Source organism: Pleurodeles waltl, chromosome 11 (assembly GCF_031143425.1).
Source record: "Pleurodeles waltl isolate 20211129_DDA chromosome 11, aPleWal1.hap1.20221129, whole genome shotgun sequence".
Taxonomy (NCBI): domain Eukaryota; kingdom Metazoa; phylum Chordata; class Amphibia; order Caudata; family Salamandridae; genus Pleurodeles; species Pleurodeles waltl.
This window is the reverse complement of record NC_090450.1, coordinates 53417298-53442195: the sequence shown is the minus strand read 5'-3', so window position 1 is coordinate 53442195 and position 24898 is coordinate 53417298. Positions and strand designations below refer to the sequence as shown.

At 41.6% G+C, this 24898-nt stretch overlaps 1 protein-coding gene across 1 annotated transcript in view; it reads left to right on the top strand.

Annotated features, from left to right (window-relative positions):
* Positions 1-23219, top strand: part of NCEH1 (neutral cholesterol ester hydrolase 1) — a 65054-nt gene extending 41835 nt beyond the window's left edge. The window contains exons 3-5 of the mRNA XM_069213043.1: positions 3608-3677; positions 12916-13087; positions 21354-23219. Of these exons, the coding sequence (XP_069069144.1) occupies positions 3608-3677; positions 12916-13087; positions 21354-21971 (860 nt within the window). The 3' untranslated portion in view covers positions 21972-23219. The remainder of the gene's footprint in view (positions 1-3607; positions 3678-12915; positions 13088-21353) is intronic.
* The last annotated feature ends 1679 nt before the right edge of the window (positions 23220-24898 follow it).

Here is a 24898-nt window from a genome sequence, read left to right as displayed (position 1 = left end):
CTATATTTATTCATAATTTTTTCCCTTCAGAAGTTGAGGGAACAAGCAGCAGTGAGTCTAGAACCTAGAGCCAGGCCAAGTACCGTGCTAGGTGAAGTGACATTTTGGAGGCTTTCTTCTCTATAATTGGACCAAAGTCTGAAATGTAATGGGACGAGTAAGTGAATGAGGAGTCAATGTAATCAGGTGACCTTAAACCCGCTTCATTGGCAATGCTGGGTGATCCAGTGGAGAGGAGAGCCCGCTCCACTACTTTATTTATTTGGAGTTAAATAGTATTTTTGACTCCTTATACTGAAGATGTTTACTCGCTGCCTCTCTCTGTGAAGTGTTTTCTCTCTTAACTTAAAGCTTTTTACGTTTGGCGGGACATCTGCACACCCGCTGTTATCAATTCTTTAAAATACGCATGGACTGGGCATTGAGTGCCTGGCGTAGTATTGTTTTATATCATTAATCCATGGACTATTTACCTCCTTGATGGAGTTTATGCAGACGCTAATCGATTTTTTTTTTTTTTTTCCTTAACCTGCAGGCTTTTTTAATGTTTTAGTCCGCACTCCAGAAACAAGCCAGACCTATCGCCTTTTCTGATATTTGTTAAACCTGCAGGAATTCAAGGAATTTCTTGCTTGCTGGAAAGCCGCCCTGTGCGTGCCAGTCATTGGAGGCTGCCCCAGAGTGTTCAGGTTCAGCTGCCAAGCCCATCCCAGTATCGGTGATGAGAGTGAACTAACTCTGCTGTTCATATGAAAGAGCCAGAACCCGATCAAATCTTCTTGGCATTTGTATAGTGCTTTCAACTATTGCAGCACTAGCCTTTGCTTCACCTGGAGGCTCTTTGGTTCGGAGCTGGAGGGCTCCTCGTATGGCAGCGTATGTTGGGGTTTTCTGTGGTTTAGAAAAGAGTTCAATTTAGGTTTAGGAAGGATCTTTATGGTGTCTTCAGTGAGTTAGTGGGTGTGCAGATGATGGAGCTTAGAAGGGGGTGGATGATGGTTGTTCAGGATCCATCTCGACCTTTGCCTATAATGAACATGACTCATTGCAATTCTGACTTTGGCACTTTGCTTTGCTAAAACAATAGAAGTTTGTCATTTGCCACAAATAACATTATATTGTGGTGGATCACGTTGTAACTGGGTAAAACCCAACTTTGTAGTAAACTCGCCACTACTGCATCGATAACGTATTCTCATCATCTTTCTACTCACCACGCATCCTGGCCCCTACAGTTGAGCTTGACCCTGTCCCCCAACACCCCTCTATCCTGTGCAGAGCACCCCTTGGTCATTACGCTGCTTCCATGCTAAAAAAAAATTCTGTTAAATACTTTGTTGCCCCTGAGAGTTACGCTCATGCTGTAATAATTATTACACTGTAAGACAATGTCACTGATTTGTGGCTCTAGCGTCACTGATTTAACTGTGCTGAACTGACCCCTTCTTGAGGTAGATTTAAGCTACAATGGTGTAATGAAACCATAGGAGGCACCACCTTGAAGACCTATTAAGGGCGTGGTCGGATTGGTAAGCGGGCGGTCGGGCATTGACCAATGGGCTAGTGCCTAAAGGTGACCTGTGGGGTCTGTCAACCGGCCTCCGGCATGCGCTTTCCCTCATTTCTCCCGTGGCTGCCATCGACCTGAGGCTATGATGGGCGTCAGCTCAGCATCCTGTGATTCTGGGCTAATCACGCTAAACTTAAAATGAAAAAAATATATATATTTGACCCTATGTAATGTAACTAATCAATTGCTTCAGTGCCTTTAGGCTCCATTCATGCCACATAAAACTACACAAAATAAATAAACTGGTAATTGACCACGTTTTAAGATTCAGTAAAGGCTGGAGCAAGGTAACTTAAAGAGGGCGCTATACATAAAAATATCCTTATTTCTTTATATTGATTTTATGCCTTTGTTTAGTTTAACTATTAGTCATAAGGCAGCTTTAAACACATTTTAAATGCCTCTGCCTTATGTCTACTGTGCAAGTATACAGTGATCGGGGGAAACAAATTGGGCTTTGGGTTCCTCATCCTGACGGAAGTATGAGTCCATACTGATTGCGATAGAGTGCTATACAAATCTTTGTTAGCATAATTTAACTCTGCTTCTGGGTTTCTGAATGTCTTGCATGTCAGGCAGAACTCCTTGCTTATGTTTTTTGAAGTGCCTGACCGGGATGGATTATGTGCCTGACCGGGATGGATTATGTGCCTGACCAGGATGGATTATGTGTCTGTCCAGTTGTGAAGGCTTAGGCAGTGCAGCTTGTTTGATAGGGGAGTATTCATATATGCCATCAATGTCAAGTTTAAGAGACAATAGACATAATAGTCACTGGATGGTTCCTTGAGATTAAGTCTGGGAGGCTTATGCACCCCATAAGTCTTGTCTGGTCTGGTGTAGAACCAGAACATAAACTAAAATATAAAGAGGAGCGAGGCTCGTATTTTACTGTCCTGAGCTGATGTAGCCCATTGTTGCTAAATATCACATGGCCCACCCTAACTGGGTACTTGTACATTTTTAAACTGGTTGTAATGGGGAAGGCACCCTGGTTGTCTAAGTCCGTTATGCGTCGGCAGCGTGTTGATTGCCTGATTTTCAGTTTGCTGGATGGTTATTCTGTCACAAAGGTGACTGATTCCCTGTCCACATTATTACAAGTGCATTAGTAATTTGGAAATGTAGGGGGGGAAAAAAAGCATATTTTGGTTTTTTTCAGCATCATAGCCCAAAAGCCATTCATCTCACACATTGTGGCATGTTCAGGGATTTAACAGCAAGCGATTCTCCCTATTGCGGTGGAAGGCCACCAGTGCCATCTCTCAGACTGCAAGGCGCTAATAATGAGTGTTACAAATTGATGATAATTCTATAGTTTTTTTGGATAGCTTATTAAACAGATAGGGAACTCATTCTCTCAGGAAAAACAATGTCTCAAATCCACACTAGTGTGCGCGTAGGAACCTTAAATCTCATAGGTGCACAGAGTGACTACTACAGTCCGCTGTTGCCTGCTACCCAAGTCTAGACGGGGTTAGCTTTGTCCTTCTGAACATCCCTTTTGTACTCAGGGTCTTGCATACTCCCCCTTCGGTCCAAGAACAGAGAGCACGGAGAAAATTGTTGTGGCCATGGAAGTTGGTTTGAGGCACTGACTGTCTCTTGTCCCATCGAGTGCAAATACATCACTAGACCAGGCCAACCATCCTTAACCCCACCGCCTTGTGGTACACGTCAGCATGACCCTCCTCTTGGAATTGCACCGAGGATATGTGTTCCCTTTCCATACAGGGAATGAATGCACCTAAAGTAGGGACCTCGTTGTGTCCACCCTCTTACAGCCTCTCGGAAGTCCAGTGTGTCCAGGTTTGCATTGCTCTTCCTTGACTCCAGAAAAAAATACACCATTCACTATAATTGGGCACACACTGCTTTTCTTGGACAATCCTTGTATTTTTAGAGGCAAAATGCTAGAATACTATTACTGGGGTGGTCGTGCATTGCCTTCGGTTGTGGATAAGATACACGTGTGCCCTTTAGTGTCTGTGCTTTTTAATTCCCGTGAAAGCCCTCTTAAATGTTTTTACTTTTCAGGATTAAGATCCTATGACCATCTTTGCAGAAAAATGACTGAAGATATAGATGCTGTCATCGTTTCCGTTGAGTAAGTGCTACGTGTTTTTACTTTAACAACTAGTTGTGTTTTTATGTGTTGGAATACTGTAGATGCAGTTGTCAAGCATCTTGTTAGCTTCATAATCTGCATACTGTATTATTGTGCCCATTCATCCACTGAACTAAGGACATCTCTAACAGGTGCTGGAGACATTAAATAACTCAAGAAGAACTTTAAACTCCATAGGGCCTCACTTGCCCGTCATGATACTGTCAGGAAGCAGCAAATCTCAATATGAACTATTCTGCAAGTCAAGTAAAATAAATATAGCCAGGATCTAGTAAACTCAAATTTTAGTTTTTAGAAGTATTGCTTGTTTACAAAGCTGACATTCATTGAGGTAATGAAATTTCCCCTGATGATCTCATGCAGAAGGATGGTCAGTCAGATTGAATAAAACTCGGTGCAGGAATCCCGATGCTGGAGATCTGTAGTTAGTTCAATTCTGGCCATGTTGCCCCCCCCCCACCCCCCCCCCCCCTCTGTGGCGGCACTAATTAACTTTTTGATGAGGTGTGAAATACCTTTTTGGAACGAAACAACTGCCACAAAGACACGGGTGATAGAATTACAGGCTATCCAAAGATGGTTAGCTTGGCATGCGGTGGCGAGGGAGTTTGGACAGGCGCAGTATATGGCATCAAAAATACCAGACTGGGGCATGGTGTTTTGCCCTTGATAGTGGTCTTTTAACTGCCAACTCATCTCTGCTTTCAACAGGAGGGTACCAGGCCTCAGAACCAGCCGGAGGGGATTTTTAACTTGTATTCCCTCATTATAACAAGGAAGTCCACGGGTGGCAATTCAGAGCGCCACACACTGGCCCGGGGGCCATGCTCTTTTGTAAGACCCATACACTAAGGATCCCTGCCACTGTTTACAGAAAAACAGGAAGTTTGTCAGAGGTTGACTGCTTTGACTCCGGACATGTTCTCACTATAAGCCCGGAAGTTGTCACCCATCACCTGCTGATGACTACCAAAGGAAAGCTTCCCACCACCAACACTTGAGAATATAACTGGCCTTGGAAGAGACCAAGGACGTCATTAAGGGGTCGCAGCTGCGACCCCCCAACTTGTGACCCCTGGCACTGCCTCTGCGACCCCTGGCGTACGAGGTGGCAAAATCAGTGCCAGGAACTCGGAGGCAGCTCACCCTCACGGACGTTGCTTGGGGCTCCACTTCCTTTTTTTCAATTAGTTTTTATTACATTAATGGTTAATAATAATGTATTATTCCCTATTAGTATAATAATAAAATATGGAGTACAGTTAGCTGGAATATGTCCCTCCTAGGTAGCTGAGGGAAGTAAAAAAAACTTCTAAATGTAGGTTGTGTGCATGCTTGCGAGTGAGATTGTGCTTGTGTGAAAAAGTATGTTTGTGTAAGCATGTGTGAGAGTGAAAGTGAAGATGAAATGGCGTGTGATGTCACTTCCGCTACACCTGGAATTTTGATGAATTGACGTTCATGGAAGAGACCAGAAGCTCAAGGAGAGGGTCTTTGTTGTCCTTCTAGAGAAAGAGAGAGGCCATGGATCTTGCTTTCTCTGGTACCCAAACTTTAGAAATTCTCTCAAGGGTCAGATCGGCTGCCCCCCTGGAACAAATGTTAACTTCTTTTACATGGTAGTTAAGTTTCATAGCATCCGCATTAATCATTTTACTGTTTCATCGGAACTAAGTTTGGAGCCTAAGGTAGCTTATGAGTTAAGCAGCTACTGATAAGATATCCGAGTGGACTCTGCATTAGAGGTTGCATCCCCGCAGGGCCATCCCAGGCACTCATGCTTCAGAGGACCGCAAAATGAGTATATCAGAATTTCTGCTATAGTAATAGTTGCAGCGAAACTGAAAAGATGAAGTATAAAGACTACTTAAAACAAATGTATGTGTATACATCCTTTGCACTGCACAGGAGCACGTGAAACATCTCTGGTTCCTACACAAAGCAGCTATATGTCTACAATGTTATTTTTCTTTATTTATCCTAGTAAGTTAGTTCTTTCTAATATGCAAAGCATATCGTGAGATTGCTGTGGCTACTCTTGTTTGCATTTGGCTAAAATCATACATTTTCGTTGCCAATATGGCTAGCAGAATAAAGCCTTAAAGGGAATCCTTTTCTCTGGCCCCAAGAGTGCTGGGGTCCCCTGCCCTGCCACACCCTCTGGGTCGCCCACTTTAGCCACCTGTCCTCACACTCGCGCATGTTTTTGATGCACCCCTTTTGAAGTTGCCTCTAGGCACTAACTACATCAGCATCACAAATATCCTGCCAGCACGCCCCCTGTTGTACCACGCCGAATTCCCCGGCTTCCTTAGTGACCTCCAGAAACTGCATTTTGCATCTTTAAGTCTTTAATTCCTCCTATCAGTGCAACTGAGCGCATTGTATCTCCGCAGTCCTTGCCCATTTGAAATTCTGTGCAGCTTGAGATGGGCGGAGATGAGGCTAAAAGCCAGAGCTGGCGACCTTGGAACCGGAAAACCTGGTTCAACGTCCTAAATCTCACGGTTCTTCCGAGGCATTCGGTTATTAATTTTAGCTTTGAGACACAACAAGGAGATGCAGTTTAATGTGATGTGGTTCTCATGTAAAGCGTTTCAGTAAACTTGGGCTTAGTTCGCAGAATGAAAATCTGCAATAACAGGCATATATTTCAGTGTCCATGCCTAATTTCTTTCCAGAAAAACCTGTTTTCCTGATTGCCTTTAAATGGAATGGGGTGCGGCCAGATCTCGCGCACTTCAGTGCATGTGTTTGCTCTCAGTATTGTCCTCAGACACTCTCACCAAGCCAGCCTGTTTACTTGTCATAAACCTACTACTCGGACAACTTGTTTGTAATTTCACCACTGGAAGTCCTGTTTAAGGTCCTGTTTAAGGTGTATTTGTAGCTCTGTTGTATTTTGTTAGTTCTTCTGCCAGCTGTATAAATTGTTGCAAGCCTGATCAATTTTCACGAGTTAATCCCTCCACTGCAACGCTCAGGGCCTACAAATTGCACTCATTGTGCTATGAGTATGATATTTTAATCCTTTAATGACTGGGAAGGCGTTCCCTGTCTTTCAAACAGCAAGGATAGTGTGAAGGCTGTAGGCGCCAGAACTGCACATTTATTGGGACCAAAAGCTTTAGGCATTGAGCTCTTCTCTGGCCAAGAGAAGAATATTGATTTCAGTGTCTGTCCCAAAGCAATAGCTTTTTGTTTTCTTTTGGTCAGCCATCCTCCATCTTGGACTTGGACAGGAAGATGGCCAAGAGTCCTGTTGATCATTGCCACTGTTGGACCATGAATACTGAAGATGAAATATATTGCTTGCTTATGTGTCTAACATACATTTGCAAACAACATCTTTATTTCATGGCAGAAAATTAGACAGGTTGTTTTGGAATTTTTAAATTATATATTACACCTTGCATTGTAGTACATTAATATTTTGTGGCGAATGGGATGGGGCCATCTTTTTTTGTTAAAACATTTTTATTGCTTTTTGTAATTATCAAAACAATTAACACAAAGACAAACCATATAAGGATAGACTTTGTTTGAGCTTTAATTTTCTCTACCTCGTCTAAGTACATCTTGAGCAGCTTATGCATATTGATCCTGTGATTATATCCATAATTACAAAATGATATTGTAAGAATTTGTGCATGGTTAATGTTGGGAAAAATCCTTTGCATGGTAAGAGACGCATACCCCTGCTGTGAGAACCTAACTGTGCTGTTGTCTCGGTCCCTAATGCAGATTTTGTTTTTTGTCATAGACAAACACGGATCATGCGTGTCCACCATAACATAGGTCGTTCTCGTGGAGAGCAGTCTTTTTGGGATGAGAGGGGTGCCCGAAGTGCTACCCTCGTAGTGGGGGAAGGCTACTGCCTTCACCAGGAGTTAAGCAGCACGAGCGCAGTGTTGGCAGCCTACAGTGCAGTGATCAGTAGTGGTGAACAGGAGCTTTTACCCTGTGTCACTTAAGTGAGGCCTACAGGACGACTCACTTTTAAAAAGTTCAGCTGCTGTGTGCTTAACTCACCCTTGGCCTACATCAGGTAGATGTGGAGTCCTGCATAGCGCAGGAGTAGTGACTCTGTTAGTTGTATATGCCTCTGAAGGCTACAGGACAAGCATGAAACAGTACTGTGCAGTACATGCATGATTTACATGTGCTGGTTGTATGTATGCCTGAGTGGAATACGGTATATGAGAGATGTAGTGCTGTGCGTGTGCAGGGACAGCATGTGCTAAGTGTATGTGGGCTTTCATGAAGTACAATACATGAAGGGTGAAGTGTTGTGCAGCGCACATAGCGAGTGTGTGTTCTGGCAGTGTGTGGGTGTGTTTGTAAGGAGCACACCCTGATTAAATATACAAAAAGCTTCACTACCGAACAGTGCGGCCAGGGTGTGTGTGCTGGCTGCATGGGTACATGTAAGAGTACAATGCACGGAGGAACAGCGCTGGACTGAAAGTGTGCTGTGAAAGTACACTGAGTGAGTATTCCTGCAGTGATGCATTGTATGGAGGACCCTGGGGTCAATTTTGGGAAGTAAAGGCCTACCTGGTAAAGTCATAAGGAGGAGATGAATCCACCCAGACAGATTTGTTTGTTGGTGCCTTCCTGTGAGCTGGGTGTAGACACACGGGGGTGGGGTGGAGGAGACTCCTTTTATATCTCAAAAGATCACAGGGAAGAAGCCTGGGCACATCTCAGAAAGGGAGATGCCACTGATAAGAGGATCATAAAGAGTAGGACCAGGGCTGTGGGATTAACACTTTGATGCACATATCACTGTGGATGACATCCAAGTGTAAGCTCGAGTCACTCCCATGAATTATGTTGTGGACAATTGGCTTCGGAGTCCTGCCTGCTGTGACAGATCTCTTTCATAAATGAAGTAGAAAAGAAGTGCCCACTTTAAACGAGACAGATCCATGACATAAAACTTAAACAGCCCAGCCCCTCAATCACATTTTGCGTCTGGAAAAGGACTATAAGAAAGATATGTTGAGTCCCTAAAAAATTGTCATCTGCCAAGCAGCCAGATGGGTGTGTGAGAAGGAAAACCTCTGCAAGACTTCTGCTTGTGGCCAGGACTTGATGGGGAGGGGGTGGGAACTAGTCTCTCTGGGGATGAGGGGAAATCACCCAGCATATCAAGATCACCTGCCCTGGAGCACCATCACCTGCCTGCTTGCCAAGACCAGTGTGCCCTGCAAGGTCCAGTGGGGAGCCCTGTACAAGTAGTGAGGCTGTGAACCAATCAGGCCGTTGCCTGTGTGCAGTGTTAGGGAAACAACTTCTCCAACCCTCCTCAGAGTGATGCAAAGAAAACACAAGCACCAGGCAAGGCTCCGGAACAGATTAAATGTTTCTGAAGGTATCAGTGTTTATTGGCAGGCTGAGTCATAAGTGTCAGGCTTTTATGGTAGAAAGTGCTGCAATAGTAAAACCCCAAAAGAGGACATAGTTTAAACATGGGCAAGCATATAAAATATAGAAATGCTGCATATACACAAACTACAAGACCACAGTGTAAAAATATACATAATGCATGTGGGCACAAACATGATAACAGAAATCAGGTGGTCTTTTTGTAGGCAAAAGGAAGCTATAACCTTACTTGTGGATTGGCCTGATGGTCTGAATTTAATGTGTGAGGCAGAGCTAAACTTAACTTGGCTCGGAGAGGTTTGTTTGCACTGCTGGTAAAGGTGTCAGAGGGGAAAGCCTTGGTGCAGAGCTGAAATAGTAATGTGAAGGAGGGGGAACCACTCTGTGAAGGAGGGGAAATCACAGAGCACAGGAGCAATCAGCTTGTTCATGGATAGGAAGAGATAGCTTTATGGGTTTCCGATAATGCAGGAGCTTATTGGAACTTAAGTATGATATCTATGTTGGAAAAAATATATATCATATTATGTAAAACATGCAGTATCAGCTCTGCAACCCTTGTATGGCAGCAGAGGGCCGTGTGGTCTGCGCCATACTGAAAGCACTGGGTAGGAAGCAGCAAGATTCACAGGTGCACCGCTGTGACTCTAATGCCAGAGGGGGCCACCAGTGAACTGAGTCGGGCCATGTGTGCAGGACATGTGATTCACGAGATCGGTGACCCTATATGCCAGGAGGGGCCGCTGTAGTGAGGGAGATCACCTAAGGATAGTCTGCGCCCTTATTGTAAGTACTGCAGCAACTCCATTTGCCAAGAGTGGCTACCGGTACCAGCTTGGCCTAGAGTTCGGACAGTTGCCCTGGACCGAGGGAGAACTGCTGTGATGAGCATGTCGAAGCAACACACCGTGAGCTGCACCTGAAAAGTCCCTGAGGTTTGCTGAGCCACTGGCGAGGACATCACACTGTTGTTGGAGCTCACATTACACAATGGAGGGTGGGACTAGGGGTTTGCCTGACAACTACTAGAGCCACAATCTCAAGGGTGATTATATTGTCGCTTGTGAATGTCTTGTTTCTTTGCATGTGTAGAGTTCGAAATAAACTACTGCTTTTTCTTATAAAATCAAGTATTTGGCTGGACATTGATTTATTGTTTGTGCTGTTTCCATTTTGAGTTATGAGTTGTGATCACTGACCTGTGTCTACATCCCGCTCAAGGGAGCCTTGACTGCTCCACCACAGGCTACCACCGAGAGTTAAGTGCAGGAGAGGTACTTGGCCCAGTTATGTGGGATCCATCGTAGAACAGGCCCAAGTACATCAGAAGTAAAAGTCCAATGACCACGGTTGGGCCCAGCAGCCCCTGCGTGCTCCATGGCCCTCTGAAAGGGTTTCTGACAGTTAAGCCTCCAAAGGAAATGCTGAGATCACTTCTGCCTGTGAGCAGGTTAGTCGGTGTGAATGTACTTATCACATAGTGAATGGTATTGTTAGTATCTCTAAAGCACAAGAACCAAATAGAAATAAGATCAACTAGAGAAAAGTACTTGTTCAGTGTTGACTGAAAGTCATATGTTTAGTATACTATGATAGTGAAAAGTGCTAATATAAGTTGTCAAGAAATAAGATAGTTAATGATTGAAATACCGAGAGGTGTTCAAGATGGCGTGATCTTTTTTTCATACCTATACATCTAATTTATTCCAGATGGATCTTTTGCTAGAGATCGTACCTGAATATTTTACTGAAATTTTATCCGCGCTACCCTTGAAGCAAAACCATGCCCACCACATCTGTATGGATATTTTATTGGGAAATTTCAAGTTATTTTATATGGTTTTAATGCATACGTTTAGGAGCAATTCCAGTACCAGTCATTCTGGGAGAGATAAGTCCGGTATTATCTGGTGTACGAGCCCCTAAGAAGATAGTTATCAGGTTTAGTGCAAAAGTGAGATGAAAGTTGTCTTTGCTGTATTTTTGTGATAATTGCCAGAAAGGTCTCATTTGATTGCAGTCCGATATCATGTTTGAGTGATTTACTTAAGCCTCATGGCTTCTCTATCATGTATCGCTGGTTGTTAAAGTGTAGTCTGGGTATCTGTCCCGGACTCCAGTAAGGTTTATTTATAAGGTGGAATCTTGATTTAGCTAGATTTGGAGTGATATTTGCTATATAAGTGATTGCCAAACTGAAATGTGTTGTTTGTTTTTGAATGGGATGTGAGTGTATTTGGTCTATTCTTCAATTATTTTCATAATTTGGTCTTTTATCTTTGGGGTAGTGGGCATAGGATTTTTTAGACTTTGAAGAGTACGGGCCTTATTGCGAGTTTGGCGATCTGACCGTTGCATCTCTGGCCATTACCGCCCGATTAAGAGTGCGGCAGGGACCGCAGCGGTCCTCACCATGGCGGCCAATGTTCAAGATCCCAGCATTGGGACTGCCATGCCCATTATGACCTGCAGGACCGCCAAGTTTCAGTGGCAATTCCACCACCATCGAAAGCTGGGATCAGGCAGGTAATTGGCCCAAAAGTGGGGGCTCACGGGGTATGGCCCCATGGTGGGTGAGTCAGGAGACTATGCCCCCCCCTCAGGTAAATTTGGGGTTTTGGGGTGCAACGTGTCCTAAATGTCTTTGAAAAATGAGGTTATTGACCAAGTTGTGAATGCTAGGATTGGTGTTTCCTTCCTTTTTAGTGGTAGCTGTTTTAATTTTTAAATAAGGTATAAAACTCCATGTTAGTCGGATCATATATATTTTGTATGCCTCCTTAAGTGAACGGGGATTAACAAGAATCCTTATCTTTTCTGACGTGTTTCTCTTGGGTATTTTAAAATTGGTGTTCTCATTATGACATATTCCACTCTTCATCGCCATGAAATGAATTTTGGGGACTGCCCTTCTGAGAGTTTCGAAATCTTATCAATGATGGAGTGTTCATTCTTTTTGATTGATACCTTTAGTTCATTATTGGTCCAAATGGACAAAGTATTTTGAGTAGTTGCCCAAGTTCGTTCGTTCTCTCTCTCTGTCTCTGTGTCTCTGTCTCTGTGTCTCTGTCTCTGTGTCTCTGTCTCTGTCTCTGTCTCTCCCTCTCTCCTATTGCATATAAAACATTCAGGTGACAAATGTAATGCTGTTGCATATTCTTCATTTGTCTTGATCAGAATGTTTTATTTGGTTGAGTCACTTTGTATGCCTGGTATTGTTGGGTTTGTTCTTATAAGTTCCTAGAAGGATTCTCTTAATTAAGACCGCAATGAGGATTGCGGACAAACATATCTTTCGTTCCTTAAATGAAGTTTCAGACACAACTCTGGCTGAAGGTTTATCATATAAAGCCAGTGACATTTGTGTGAATTTGTCGCTGAAGTTAAGTTTCCAGACCACTGGTTGCAAGAATAACCAAGATACTTCCCAATGGTTTTTCCTCTTCTTGTGCTATTGGTGAGGGAATCAATTTGGCATTTTCAGTAACATGACTGAAGGTTCAATGGTATGGCATTATTTAATAAATCCTGTTTGTGCCGATTGGATGAGCTTTGGTAATATTTTCCCTAGTCTATTTGCCAAACCTTAAGCATAAATTTTACATTCCAGCTTGATAATTGAAATAGTTTGTTTTGCTTCCTAGGGGTTTGTAGGATGTGTTTCAATCTTTTGTAGCCTTTGTATATTTTTGCTTACATTGCTCCAATTGAAAGTGTTTTATATAGTTAATAATATTGTATTTGGATGGAATTTGTGTTCAGTTCTCAATGAGCTAAGTTAATGGTGAGAATGAAACATTCATCAAATGTCACCATTGTGTTGCAGGTACAGATTGGTACCTGATGTTCATTTCCCTGAGCAGTTAAATGATGCCTTTGCGGCAACCAAGCACTTTCTGCGTTCTGATGTTCTTGCCAAGTACTCCGTTGACCCCAGTCGAATTGCCATTTCTGGAGACAGCGCCGGAGGAAACCTAGCAGCTGCGCTCTGTCAGCAGGTGAGATCTTTCTGCGAACAACCTGTCGGCTCCTGCCTCACAAGGCTACTTCCTGGCATGTTTTGTTGATTTTCATGAACTCTCTGTGGTGTACACATTAAAATACTGTATGTTGACATTGTCTTGGTTAGCGATAACGAAGATGCCACGCATTGGAACTCAACATGAACGTTCTCAGTTTTGTGCATTTAATCTTCATCAATTCCCATATTTTAGATTGTTAAAAATATTATAACTTATTTAAAAAAAAAAAAGAACACGTAGCAGCGTTGGAATCAGACCTGGATTAATTTGTCCATTTATTCCTTTGAGCGCTCATAAACATGAGAATGATATTGGAGTCAACCACCAAGGAAAAATAATGAATTGTCTAATGTGGGGATTCTTTGGTGCCAAAAACCGATAAAGAAGCAACCATCCATACTGTATCTCTTAAATGTTTTCCACAAAGGGACTCGCAGCTTGTAGTTCATTTCAGTATTTTTAGTTATTTGGTGAAGCAGTAGGGTAATGGCAAAAGTCAAGAATGCAAGCTTGAAAGATATCATTTTTTTTTTTTCTGAATTTGGCGTGAAGTTGGCCTGAAGTTGGGACACTTTACATGACCACCAGTAACATTACACTAGGACAAATTCACATTTATTTTTAGGTAGGGTGAGCTTACGTGATATGCCCAGAATCACAGGATTTTGAGCCAACGCAAAGACTCAACCCGGTTACTCAGTTCTATAAACGGCAGCTCTAGACCTTATGCCACACCCTCGCCCCACCTTTAAATTTTACCTTTAGACTTAATCATGCCACCCTGCTTATTTTCCTGCCACAAATGCACTGTTCACAACATCATACACATATATGACCAATTACCTTGTCAGTGGCATCAGTGATAATAAAAGACATCTCCTTGGAGTTCATCCAGTCTCTCGCAAGCGAATCAGGCTTGTTCTTCTGAAATATAACTCAACAGTAAGCAAAATAGCAACTATTTCAGTGGGGAAAAGGATGCAATGAATGAATGAACACACTTGGACAGTGTGGGTGTCTGTTAACAAATTGCTTTTATCATATTTCATTCTCCTTCCCCATGAATGATGTATGCCCAGGTCACTGGTTGAGTAGATATATGTGCCCGTTTGTGTCATCAGGTGCATCTGTGCATTTGACTGTTCCATCGGGCTACACGCTCAAGTTGCCTAGCAATAGATGCTAGATTTCTTTAGATAATGTATGGTCCTTTGATTTCGCTAGACTTTTGTGACCCTGAAATAGAGGACTTCAGTTACTTCTAGAATTGTTGCAAGCAAATGTTATGTAAGGGCAGAGAGTGGGAGTTGCTCAGAGTGCAGACTGTCCCTTATATAGGCAAGAGCATCACGAGCATTTTACAAATGTTTCTTGCTTTTTTCTCCCCATTTATGTTGAGGTACCAGTACCCTTGACGCAGACCTGTTTTACTAAATAGTTGTTGCTTTTAGTAGAAGTTTAGTTTAGTTTCACCTTAGTACTTTGATGTCCATTGTTCTATTTTATATTCTTAGTTCGGTACCATTTTAAGATCTCATTCTTTTAAGGAATACCTCATAGCTTGGCCCTCACTGATAGAAAAGGAAGTTGCTAGAGGTAATTTGGTAAAGTGTTTATCTACCAAAGCAGGGGCAATCATACTTTATTGAACCTTCGTTTCTGTTTCATGCAGGTTAAATCTGCTCTCAGTCTTCGATGTTCAGACTGATTTTCATAAAATCTCACAAATTTTTGTGAATACCTTTTCTGTAGTACATATGTTTATTTCTGGACTTACTTCAAAATACAATTCATGTAAATTCTATAAACGTTCATGATCTTATGTCACTCTGTTTGATCTTCTAAAAACATAGCATTTATTACGGATGTATGTGTCACTCATTTTCATATTCAGTGGAGTCCTTTCAGTTTGGAAATAGCTGTCACCAGGGAGGAAACCAACTTACTTGAGCTCTTCACCACCGTCCAAGAGTTCACGAACCCCCAGACAGACACCTGATCCATTCCTCCTTTCCAAGACCTCCGCAACGACCTTGCCACCTTCTTTCACTGAAAAATCCAGGACATTTACGAAGACTTCAAGAACCAATACCCACCTGCAACGCCCACCACCACGGACCCAGGACCTCACCAGATCCTGAACTCCTCGACCCCCCCCCCCCCCCCCCCCCCAATTACCAAACAGGACACCCAAAGACTCATGAACTTCACCCACTCTTGGAGCACCCTCAGATCCGTGCCCTCATCATATCTTCAAGCTGGCCAGTGCCACCATAGCACCAGAGATCTGCCGAACTATCGACTGATCCTTCAAGACCACCACCTTCCCATTACACAGGAAGCACGCAGAGATCAACCCGCTGCACAAGAAACCCACTGCCGACCTTAGTCTGAAAAACTACAGACCCATCTCTCTGCTCCCTTTCCCAGCCAAGGTAACGGAGAAGGCTGTTAACCAGATACTCACCGAATTCCTCGAGACGCTCCAAATCCTAGACTGTTCATGTGGAACAAATAGGTAAAGCCCTTCCTCTTCATGAGAAGTGTTGTGAGAGAAAGGATCCATATCTTTGTGCCTCAGCAAGGAACAAGATCCTGTTTGGATTCTCTCATAGGCTAAGAATCCAAACAGCGCCTTGGCTCTTTCCTAGGGTGGCGACACACTGCACCTACATCTCACAGGGCAAATTAAGTCAGACATGTATAGTGTTTAGTTTGTCTCTGGAAATTGTAAACCACAGCTTGATTGTTCAAAAACCCACAATTTGTTTTGACTATGCACTAACTGTCCATCGCTTTATAAAGAGAAATCTAAGGAATAGAAAATGAGCTGCATGAACATTAAGTATTTTTAAAATGTCCCCAAGAATGAGTTTAGGGGGGCGGGGTGAACAGGGGTCGTCTTATTTGAACCACTCCTCATTCTGTATTACCCATAATGCCAGTTTATTCTGTCCTTGTTTTAAAAAAAAAAAAGTATTTTTGTGGACTGCACTACAGTGCTGCCTTTTGGCTAGCTTTACACTATAGACATACCATATATGTAGATATACTAACAAAAATACAGACGAGTTCACCACCTAATAGTAAGCATGAGAAAGATGGTTGTAATTAAGTTGATTTTTATGCTGTGTGATATTTGGGCTCCGGGTCGTCCGGGACCTTTAAACATCACAATCCTAGACATTTCTTAAAATAAGACATTTAAGCTGTTTTTTTATGTGTTGTGGATTGTGTGAAAGCCACTACTTTTACTTACCTAGAATATCCGGCAAATGTCAAACTAGTTCAAAGAAACTGAGTTTCCTCAGGGTTAAATTATGGAAACCTCTAGATTTTGTGGGGAAATATCCCAGCATCTAGTGTTCACACACTTATGAAGGGTGGACTTGTTGCTATGGAAAAAAACAGTTTAAACCTGTGAAGTCAATGTAGCTTAAATGTGGCCTTCAAAATGTCAGGTTTTATACGGAGAAGTGTCAGGGAATTATGATGGTAGAGCTTTAGTTATGAGGTTTTCCTTTACAGAAAAATCAAGAAATTTGTCTCTTCCGAATTCTTTGGTTTCTGTAGGGCATTTTCGGCAACTAAACATGCTTAGATTCGTGCAAGCCACATACATCTGATAGTGAGAATTATGCGCTAGATTTCTTTTATAACAAACTTTGATCAAAGACACCTCTTGTCCAGCTATCTCACTTTCGTTACATATTAGTTAAACATTACTTAATGATCAACTCAATAAAGTGGGAGTTTAGCTGCTGTGATCCTTAGGGCGTATCTAAATATTAGGTATTTGAGCCCAACACCATTCTCATGAGCAGAGAATTTCTTTTTTTCCTTTTCTCCTGTAACTTCATCTGCTACTTCTGACAACGTGTTTTATTGCCTTCCTGGCTGTCCAGTCTAATTCGCACAAAATTTGAATGTTATATCTCTGCTCTGCTTCTGAACTCCACTAAGATCTAATTCATCAGCATTCTTGAGCAACTTTCTATCCCTGTTCAAGCTACTGGTTCTCACACAATTTGTCTCTACACCCACCAGTTCTGTTGGACATACCTACGACCACATACTTGCCTACAGCAGTTTCATAACTTATTTAAAGGATTATTTTGTTACTTGGTCTGATTAGTTAGCAGCTATGTTAAGCATAATAGAACAGAAACCCTGGCTTAACTTCTATACATCGCTCCTGCAGGAGTAAACACAGGATGACAAATATCTTGGCTGCTAAAAAAAAAAAAAAAAAAAAAAAAAAAAAAGCTCTGCTCTAACAGAAAATTCTGTTTTTTAGGTAATAGTGCTCAGATAATACCAATTTTAAAATTTGAATTATCTCTGCTTTAGTTGCAGTGCATCAGAAGTTAATTCTGTGTCCCCTCGCAGGGTCTTGTCAGCCTCCTAGTTTTCTTTGCATTTAGCTAGCCATGGCCAAACATACCTACAAAGCAATGGAAGGAATTTGGTATAAGGGGTATTCTCACAGTATTTGATTGGATTAAATATAGGGACTTTTTAAAAAATAAAAAATAAAAACAAAGCGCAAATTCAGGAAAGCCTGCATAGACCATTATGCTAGTCACATTCTGACACGCAGCAATGTTTCATGGGTTTTCTTCAAGATTATGAATGTGTTCTCAAATGACAATCCTGGACTGAGGTGCTGCCTTCACAGAAGCTAATTGATTCCTTCTCAGTCTTCTTCATTGAGAAGATTCCAATACGCCAACTCCCAGATAATCCTGATAGTACATCCCCACACCCTCACATGTGGACCCAGAACCTCCTTCTGGTTGATGATTATTTCACACCAGTTTTGATGTTGTAGCTGCCCAATAATTGAAATCTGCAACTCATTGCTGAATGGATGCGTGGTCCACCAGATAGGACCATAAGTAGGTGATGCCTTCTGCCACCTGATCAATTCATCCATTATCACTGATATTGTTCCTTTTGATCGGAAAATACATGTGTGGTTCCATTGCTGAAAAAAACATAATTAGATCCTTCTATGCCATGTAACTTTCATCCAGTATCACTTCTACCTTTTTGGATATAAAGCTGCAGAAAAACATTGTTAACAAGCAGCTCATGGAATTCATTTCTGATAAGATTCTTCTCCATGTCTCTCAAGCTTGGCTTCAACTACACCATGCCACAGAAGTTGCCTTGGTTGTTGCCCAATATGAACTTCGAGTACTACTTGGTCAGGGTGCAGCAACATCATCTAATTTTTAATTGATCTCTCTGCCTCCTTTTGCTGTTTTAAAAAGGCTGGGGAAGCCTGGAATGACTGAGATTGTTTTTAATTGGTTAAGCTCCTTCCTTAGCAGAAGGAGCCAAATAGAAATCACTTCACCTTTCAAATCATCTACCTCAACCTTGGACTGTGTTGATCTTCAGGGGTCGTCACTGAGTTCAACTGTTTTTAGTTTGTCTGTGACTCCTTGCAGAGCTTATCAAGACCCACTAGTTATGTAGACGCTATGTAGATGATATGCACATTTTATTGAGCATCAGTGGCAACGGATTTTGGGCAGGCAAATTTTGTATCCGGTATGAAAGCAGTGGCAGACTGTTTTTTTAAAAATTTGTTTTTATCTCGGACAAGAATGGTAGTTGTTGGCCTGCTGAACCCTGCCCATGCCCCTTCCCAGTCCATGCCACGGATAACTCCCTCTCATGAACATCACATGTTATCCTACCAGTTTTTTTTTAACCCAGTCACAAATTGTACAGTAAGGGACTGATGTGGATACTACTTAATCCCGTGGAGACTAAAACCACACTTTTAGTTGGTTTTATGAAAGGCCCTTACACACTCGAGTAGTGACATACTCCATCATCAGGTCGCATAATGATCTCTAAAAACCAGGACGGGCTCATCCATGTTCCAGGTAGCACGTTCTAGATTTTTGTCTTCCGCTCCCTAGAATTTTTTTTTTTTTTACTTAAAACACGGAGGTGCCCTGTAGAATATGAATTCTGCATGGATAAAACCATCTGTCTCGGGTGATGGTGGGGGATTATGGCACTGCACCCTTTATTGTACTCAACATGTTTTAGCCCTTAGGGTTAAAATGCCCAGTGCCCCTGTTGCCTATTTATGTCTGTCTCTTGTCCTAGCACAGTCAGTCTGGACACACATCATAAAACACACAACATGCACGGGGCTCCTCCCCCAAAAGATACATCCGCTACTTGGGATCCCTATGAAAGAGAACAAACATGTAGGTTCATTGCAATCGTAGTGTATCCTTATTTAAAAACACTGACATGCAGCACACCACTTAAAATCAATGCCCTTGGTTATACATGCATATCGTAAAAGTAACAACAAACAAACGATTACAATTGCTGATGCAATATTGACATAAATAAAATAAGAAAAACATATATCTGTGATCATTCTGTATACTTAGCTCCATGCGGTTGACTGCAAAACAAGTGAATGAGTGCTAGTGTAGTCATTAGTCAATGACAACTACCCAAATTGGAACCTATCCATAGCGACCTAGAAAGACTGAGGGGGACATGCCCTGTAGTCATACATTATGATACAACATATCCCATAATAGGTGGTGGGAGAGAGAAAACACGAACATGTAAGCTGCCTAGTCTCACACTTACTTGAATGTACGTATAATGCAAATCGGTTCTCCATGAAAGACCACTTACTTCATCAAGGATGGCATGTTGCTTTTCGACACCTAAGAATAATCCTGTCCCTTCCTGGCTACTTGCTTTTGTCTATTATGTGAAGGCTCCCAAATTAAATGTTTACTTCCTCGTATGCGTCATCATGTCGTGCGTGTGATGTTACATGAGCGTCCCAGCATTGTTCATCATATACTCGACAAATTGATAAAGTGACCACTTCTTGCTTTTGTCAACTTAAGATCATGAGAAATATGTACCTTTTCTCTCTTCGGACCATTTCCTCATCATTCAAACACTGGTTTATTCGTGGTTGCCCTAAAGAAGTGCTTCATGTCTGGGACCACCAACCTACCAACGTCATCAGTTTCTGAGGGTGTGGAAATGCACCGCTAATTTGCTATTCAGTCTTCCCTGCCATGTCAATAGCTCCATTCATCTGCATTCCTTCCACTGGCTTTCAGTAGAGAAACGTATCTTTACTTGGGGGTGGGGGGGGAATCCCCGACTACCATGACAAATGTAATGTTTGGATCTTTGTTCCAGCTAGTCCTTCGGGTTAAGGTAGAGGTAGAACCCAGCAATAGAAACCTTAGGATGCGTAAATGTTTAAAAAAAAATAAAAAATACATGGCTGTTGTATACCCAAGGCCGGTACCTGTGGCCAAAAGCCTAAACTGGCGTTTTGCCTTCAGTTGGTGTCCAAATATCACAAATGCTCTGAACCCAGTTTGTCATGTGTGAGCACTCTAAACCAATAGAATGCCTACACGTGTGATATACCACCATACTCCCGAGCCCCGAGGAACAGAGATGCGGGTCATTCCTTGGCAGAGTTATATTACTGCATGAGGAATGCTGTACGGAATTCATTTGGTTTTGGAAACTTTAGTTAAAATCTGGCAGATGCTATGTTCAGCACTTTCTCACAGTCAGACAGTCTGGGCGAGGGAGGTCTGGCACCAAGCAGTAGTAACGTTATAATGTGTACATGTTGTAAATACATTGATGTGGTAGGTTTCTGTACAGCCTAGGAACAATACCTGCAACCCAATCACAGCTACCCATGGCCCGCATTGCGTTTTTAGTTGCTTTCAAATTTTGCACCTGCACTGCACCTAGTTAATCTCTTGTGGACACCCCAAATCCATTGAACAGTGCACCATAAACAGTGATTCTGCCACAATATTGTGATATGCACCAGTATTACAAATATCATTTTGAAGACATTCCCTAGGAAAGCCTTTATATATTTAGTACAGCTAGACAATCTCTCCACATTTTTAATTATGTATTCCTTATATATTCAGGCTGCAATGAAATATTGATGTGACGTTTTGCACCAATACCTAGCCTGGAAGGTGCTGAAATAAAAACATTTCCTTTATATGAACTCACAAAGAGGTGTGTTTGAACAATTTAACTCCTTAAAACCTTCTATACGGACGCCTAGAAAACCCCCCAGCCGTGAATGTGTCAAGTATTTTTTTTCATTTTTGTAAATAATATTGTACCCATTGGTAATAAGAAGGTGGGTAAGGATGACTCATTTAACGCTACTTTGTGTCTTTTTTTTTGGCAGATTGTACTAGACCAGAGTGTAGCAAACAAATTCAAACTCCAAGCATTGATCTATCCAGTTCTTCAAGTGCTGGATTTCAATACACCATCGTATCAAGGGAACAAGGATATGCCCATCCTTCCACGGTTTGTGATGGTGAAGTTCTGGTTGGACTACTTAAATGGCAATCACAACTTTGCCCATGCAATGTTGGTGAACAATCATACGGCTCTGGACCAAAGCCACGCTGGGGCCCTCCGAGCTCGCCTTGACTGGAATTCACTCTTGCCATCTGCAATCAAAAAACACTACCGGCCTGTGGTGCAGAGCACCGGCACCCCACACGTTGTTGAGGAGGTACCTGCATTACTTGATGTCCGTGCATCTCCATTAGCAGCGCCCATGGAGACTCTACAGATGCTACCAAAGACTTACATCTTGACCTGTGAGCATGACGTGCTCAGAGATGATGGGATCATGTACCTGAAACGCCTACAGGAGGCGGGTGTCGAGGTAGCACACGATCACTATGATGACGGCTTCCATGGCTGCATGATATTCGCCACGTGGCCCACTTATTTCTCTGTGGGAGGTCGAACAAGAGACAATTACATCAAATGGCTTGAAACAAACCTATGAAGTAGGTTGCGTAGCAGTGAATGTTACATTATTTAAGTAATTAGGACAAGCAGTAGAAGCAGATTTCAATTTTGATTGGGAAAGTACATTATATAAATCATGTGTATGCAAGGTCTTTGCCAAACGAGCAACAGGGAAATAGTTTTTGCATCAATAGCATAAAACCTTCCTGGTGACAGTCTTCCCAGAGTTCCATGCTGTGTACCATCAGACTAAAAAGGGCTCCAGTCCCTCCAAAAGATATTTTATGTACATTTACAACTACGTTTGGAGTAAATTTACAGTATTTTGGTGGAGAAATTCTTAATTCCAGAAGTTCTAAAAAATATAAGCATTTCCACATGCATACGCGTACATGGGGTACCTTTTATCCACACATAAAGGTAGCAAAAGTGCATTTGCTAATTTTTAATTTTTATTTATCTCGATTGGAAATGTTTGTTCTTGCGTACAAGCGTTTTCCTTCTCGCTGCCCCAGTTTTGGCAGAAGACCACTCCATTCTGACCCTGCATAAGATTTTATTTATTTGCTTGATTGCTTGATGCATGTAAGTCTCAGACAGTATGCGCTGCGGGACTGGGCTCTGGAAAAGTTTGTGAATGCCACAAATTAACACCTATGTGGATGTTCATCAGCATTTCATGGTGTCGCCACCCAGAACACATGAAAACCAACTTACTTAAACATAAAATGACACTTCTTCATGTGGCAGTAAGTCAATTTACACTTTGTCAAATATGAATTTATACTTCTAAATTACATCTGCACACCTACGCTGAACTTAGTTGCATAAATTGCTTTGAGATTTGGGCCCATTATACGTAGACCTAGGTGGGTGTGAAAGTAGATCTTCAAGTTAAATGAATGAGCCACTGAGCACAGTCATCATATTCTAATTTTCTTTATAAAAATCAGTTCTCTTTTCTTTGAGTGGTATGCAATTTCATTGGTATAAGCATGTGTTCAATACCTCACCGAATGCGGACTTGTTGCCACTTGCGCATTCTGACTGGAAGCTGAAGTCAACTTCAAAGAATCAACATGGCGCATGGAATGTTATCAATTGAGCTTCCTGTGGGGAATATTTTTCTTAAAATTGTATTTTAAAGGAAGACTGTGAGTTATGCTGCTGTGTGGGATTTTGTATCCCGTTTCATTATTTTAAGCAACAAAGCAATGCAATTTTAAAAGCTGCCTTTTAACTAAAAAGTACACTCCTTTATCCAATATATATATATTAATTTAAAGTTTGTGTTTGATAATTTCCCAACAGGAAAAGTAATAAAAAATGTGTGTGTGTATATATATTTATGTGTGTGTGTGTGTGTGTGTGTGTGTGTGTGTGTGTGTATGTATATATATATATATATATATATATATATATATATATATATATATATATATATAGAGAGAGAGAGAGCGCTTTGGCCTATAGAGAAAGTTTTATGTACCCAAAGCTATGTTGGTTTGGTTTGTTTATCTTTGCATATACACTCCATACACTGAAGCAATGTGTGATGATGCAAGGATCTTTTGCACTAAATACAACTTGGATATATCCTTCCCAAAACAAATTCCACACTTTTTACCTTTTCTAAATTAAGAAATTCAACTAAGTGTGGTTGGCCTTCTTTCAGATATGATATGATAAGATTCTCAGTGATTTTTCTTTAAAAAGCTGCAAAAAATCGTGCAGCGCCGGTCCTCCCTGACCCTTGTTTAACTGTTCTAAACTTTATTACGTTTTTTTCTACAGTATACAGGTTCTGTTCACCACATCCCATCTTTTTTCATTTAATATTCCTAGTATATTTGTTTTTTTTATTTGTTTGTTTTTAGACTCTGTTTACGACTTTGCCATGGTTTGTCAAGTCGTTGTAAGATTGACAACCCCAACCTTTGTATTATACGGGTTGAAATCAAGGAGTTTTTGAATATATTGTACAACTTTGTAAATCTCCAGAAACAAGAATTCTTATTGATATCTGCAACTATTACATACACCCAAAGGTTTGGTATAACACACTCATGAATGTATTTGTGGACGTGATATTTTTTTTTTCTTTTTTTTAAATCCACCTTACCTGAATTATACTGCAAGTGCATTCCATACGCACCCAATACATTCCCATTTATTTTAAAGGACTGCTCCCTTTTACAAGATTTCATTTCATGTATCTGAAAATATAATGTATGTCTACAACATTTCGACCAAAGCTCAAAAAGCTAGAACCAAATTGGACACACATGGAGTTTGAAATAAACGGGAGCTATTGCAACAAAGTAAAATCATTGATGATAATATTGTGTTAAAACCTTTCAAGACAGAAGACAGCACTTTTTTTTTTTTTTTCTTCTTTTTTTTGGGGCGAATGTAGAGGTCATTGTGGGCTTACCAAGAGTTTAGAGGCTTACACCTTTCCCACTGGTTACCATTGGTTGGAGTTATTGCTTCTCTTATTTGGTTGTTTTTCATGGTATGGGTTTACTTGCCCCAGTGTTTGTCCATCTTTTATTTGTACCTCTCGTGGAGCATAACCTGCTTGTCATCTCATTGATTGGGATGACTTCTATCCTTTCACTGCTCAGTTTTAGGACTACTTTTTAAGTCGTGACTACAGGATAGCACGTGCTCTCTGTTATGAAATATATTGTTAGCTTACAGTGGAAGTATATCCTGTTCATTGGTTGGCATTATTGTCACTCTCATTTTGCATGCTTCTTATTCACTAGATTGTGTGGCCTTTCCTTACTTGGATACTTCCACTGTTTGCTTTTCAATCGCTACTTTTTTTCTTCTATTAGTTTAAGCACTCCACTTGAGTGCACATTTTTCCAGTTGTCTCCATGTGTATGTCTGTCTCCTCTGCTCTGTATTCCTCTCTTACCAATGTGTCTCTCCCTCACTTACCTGGATTGCTTTCTC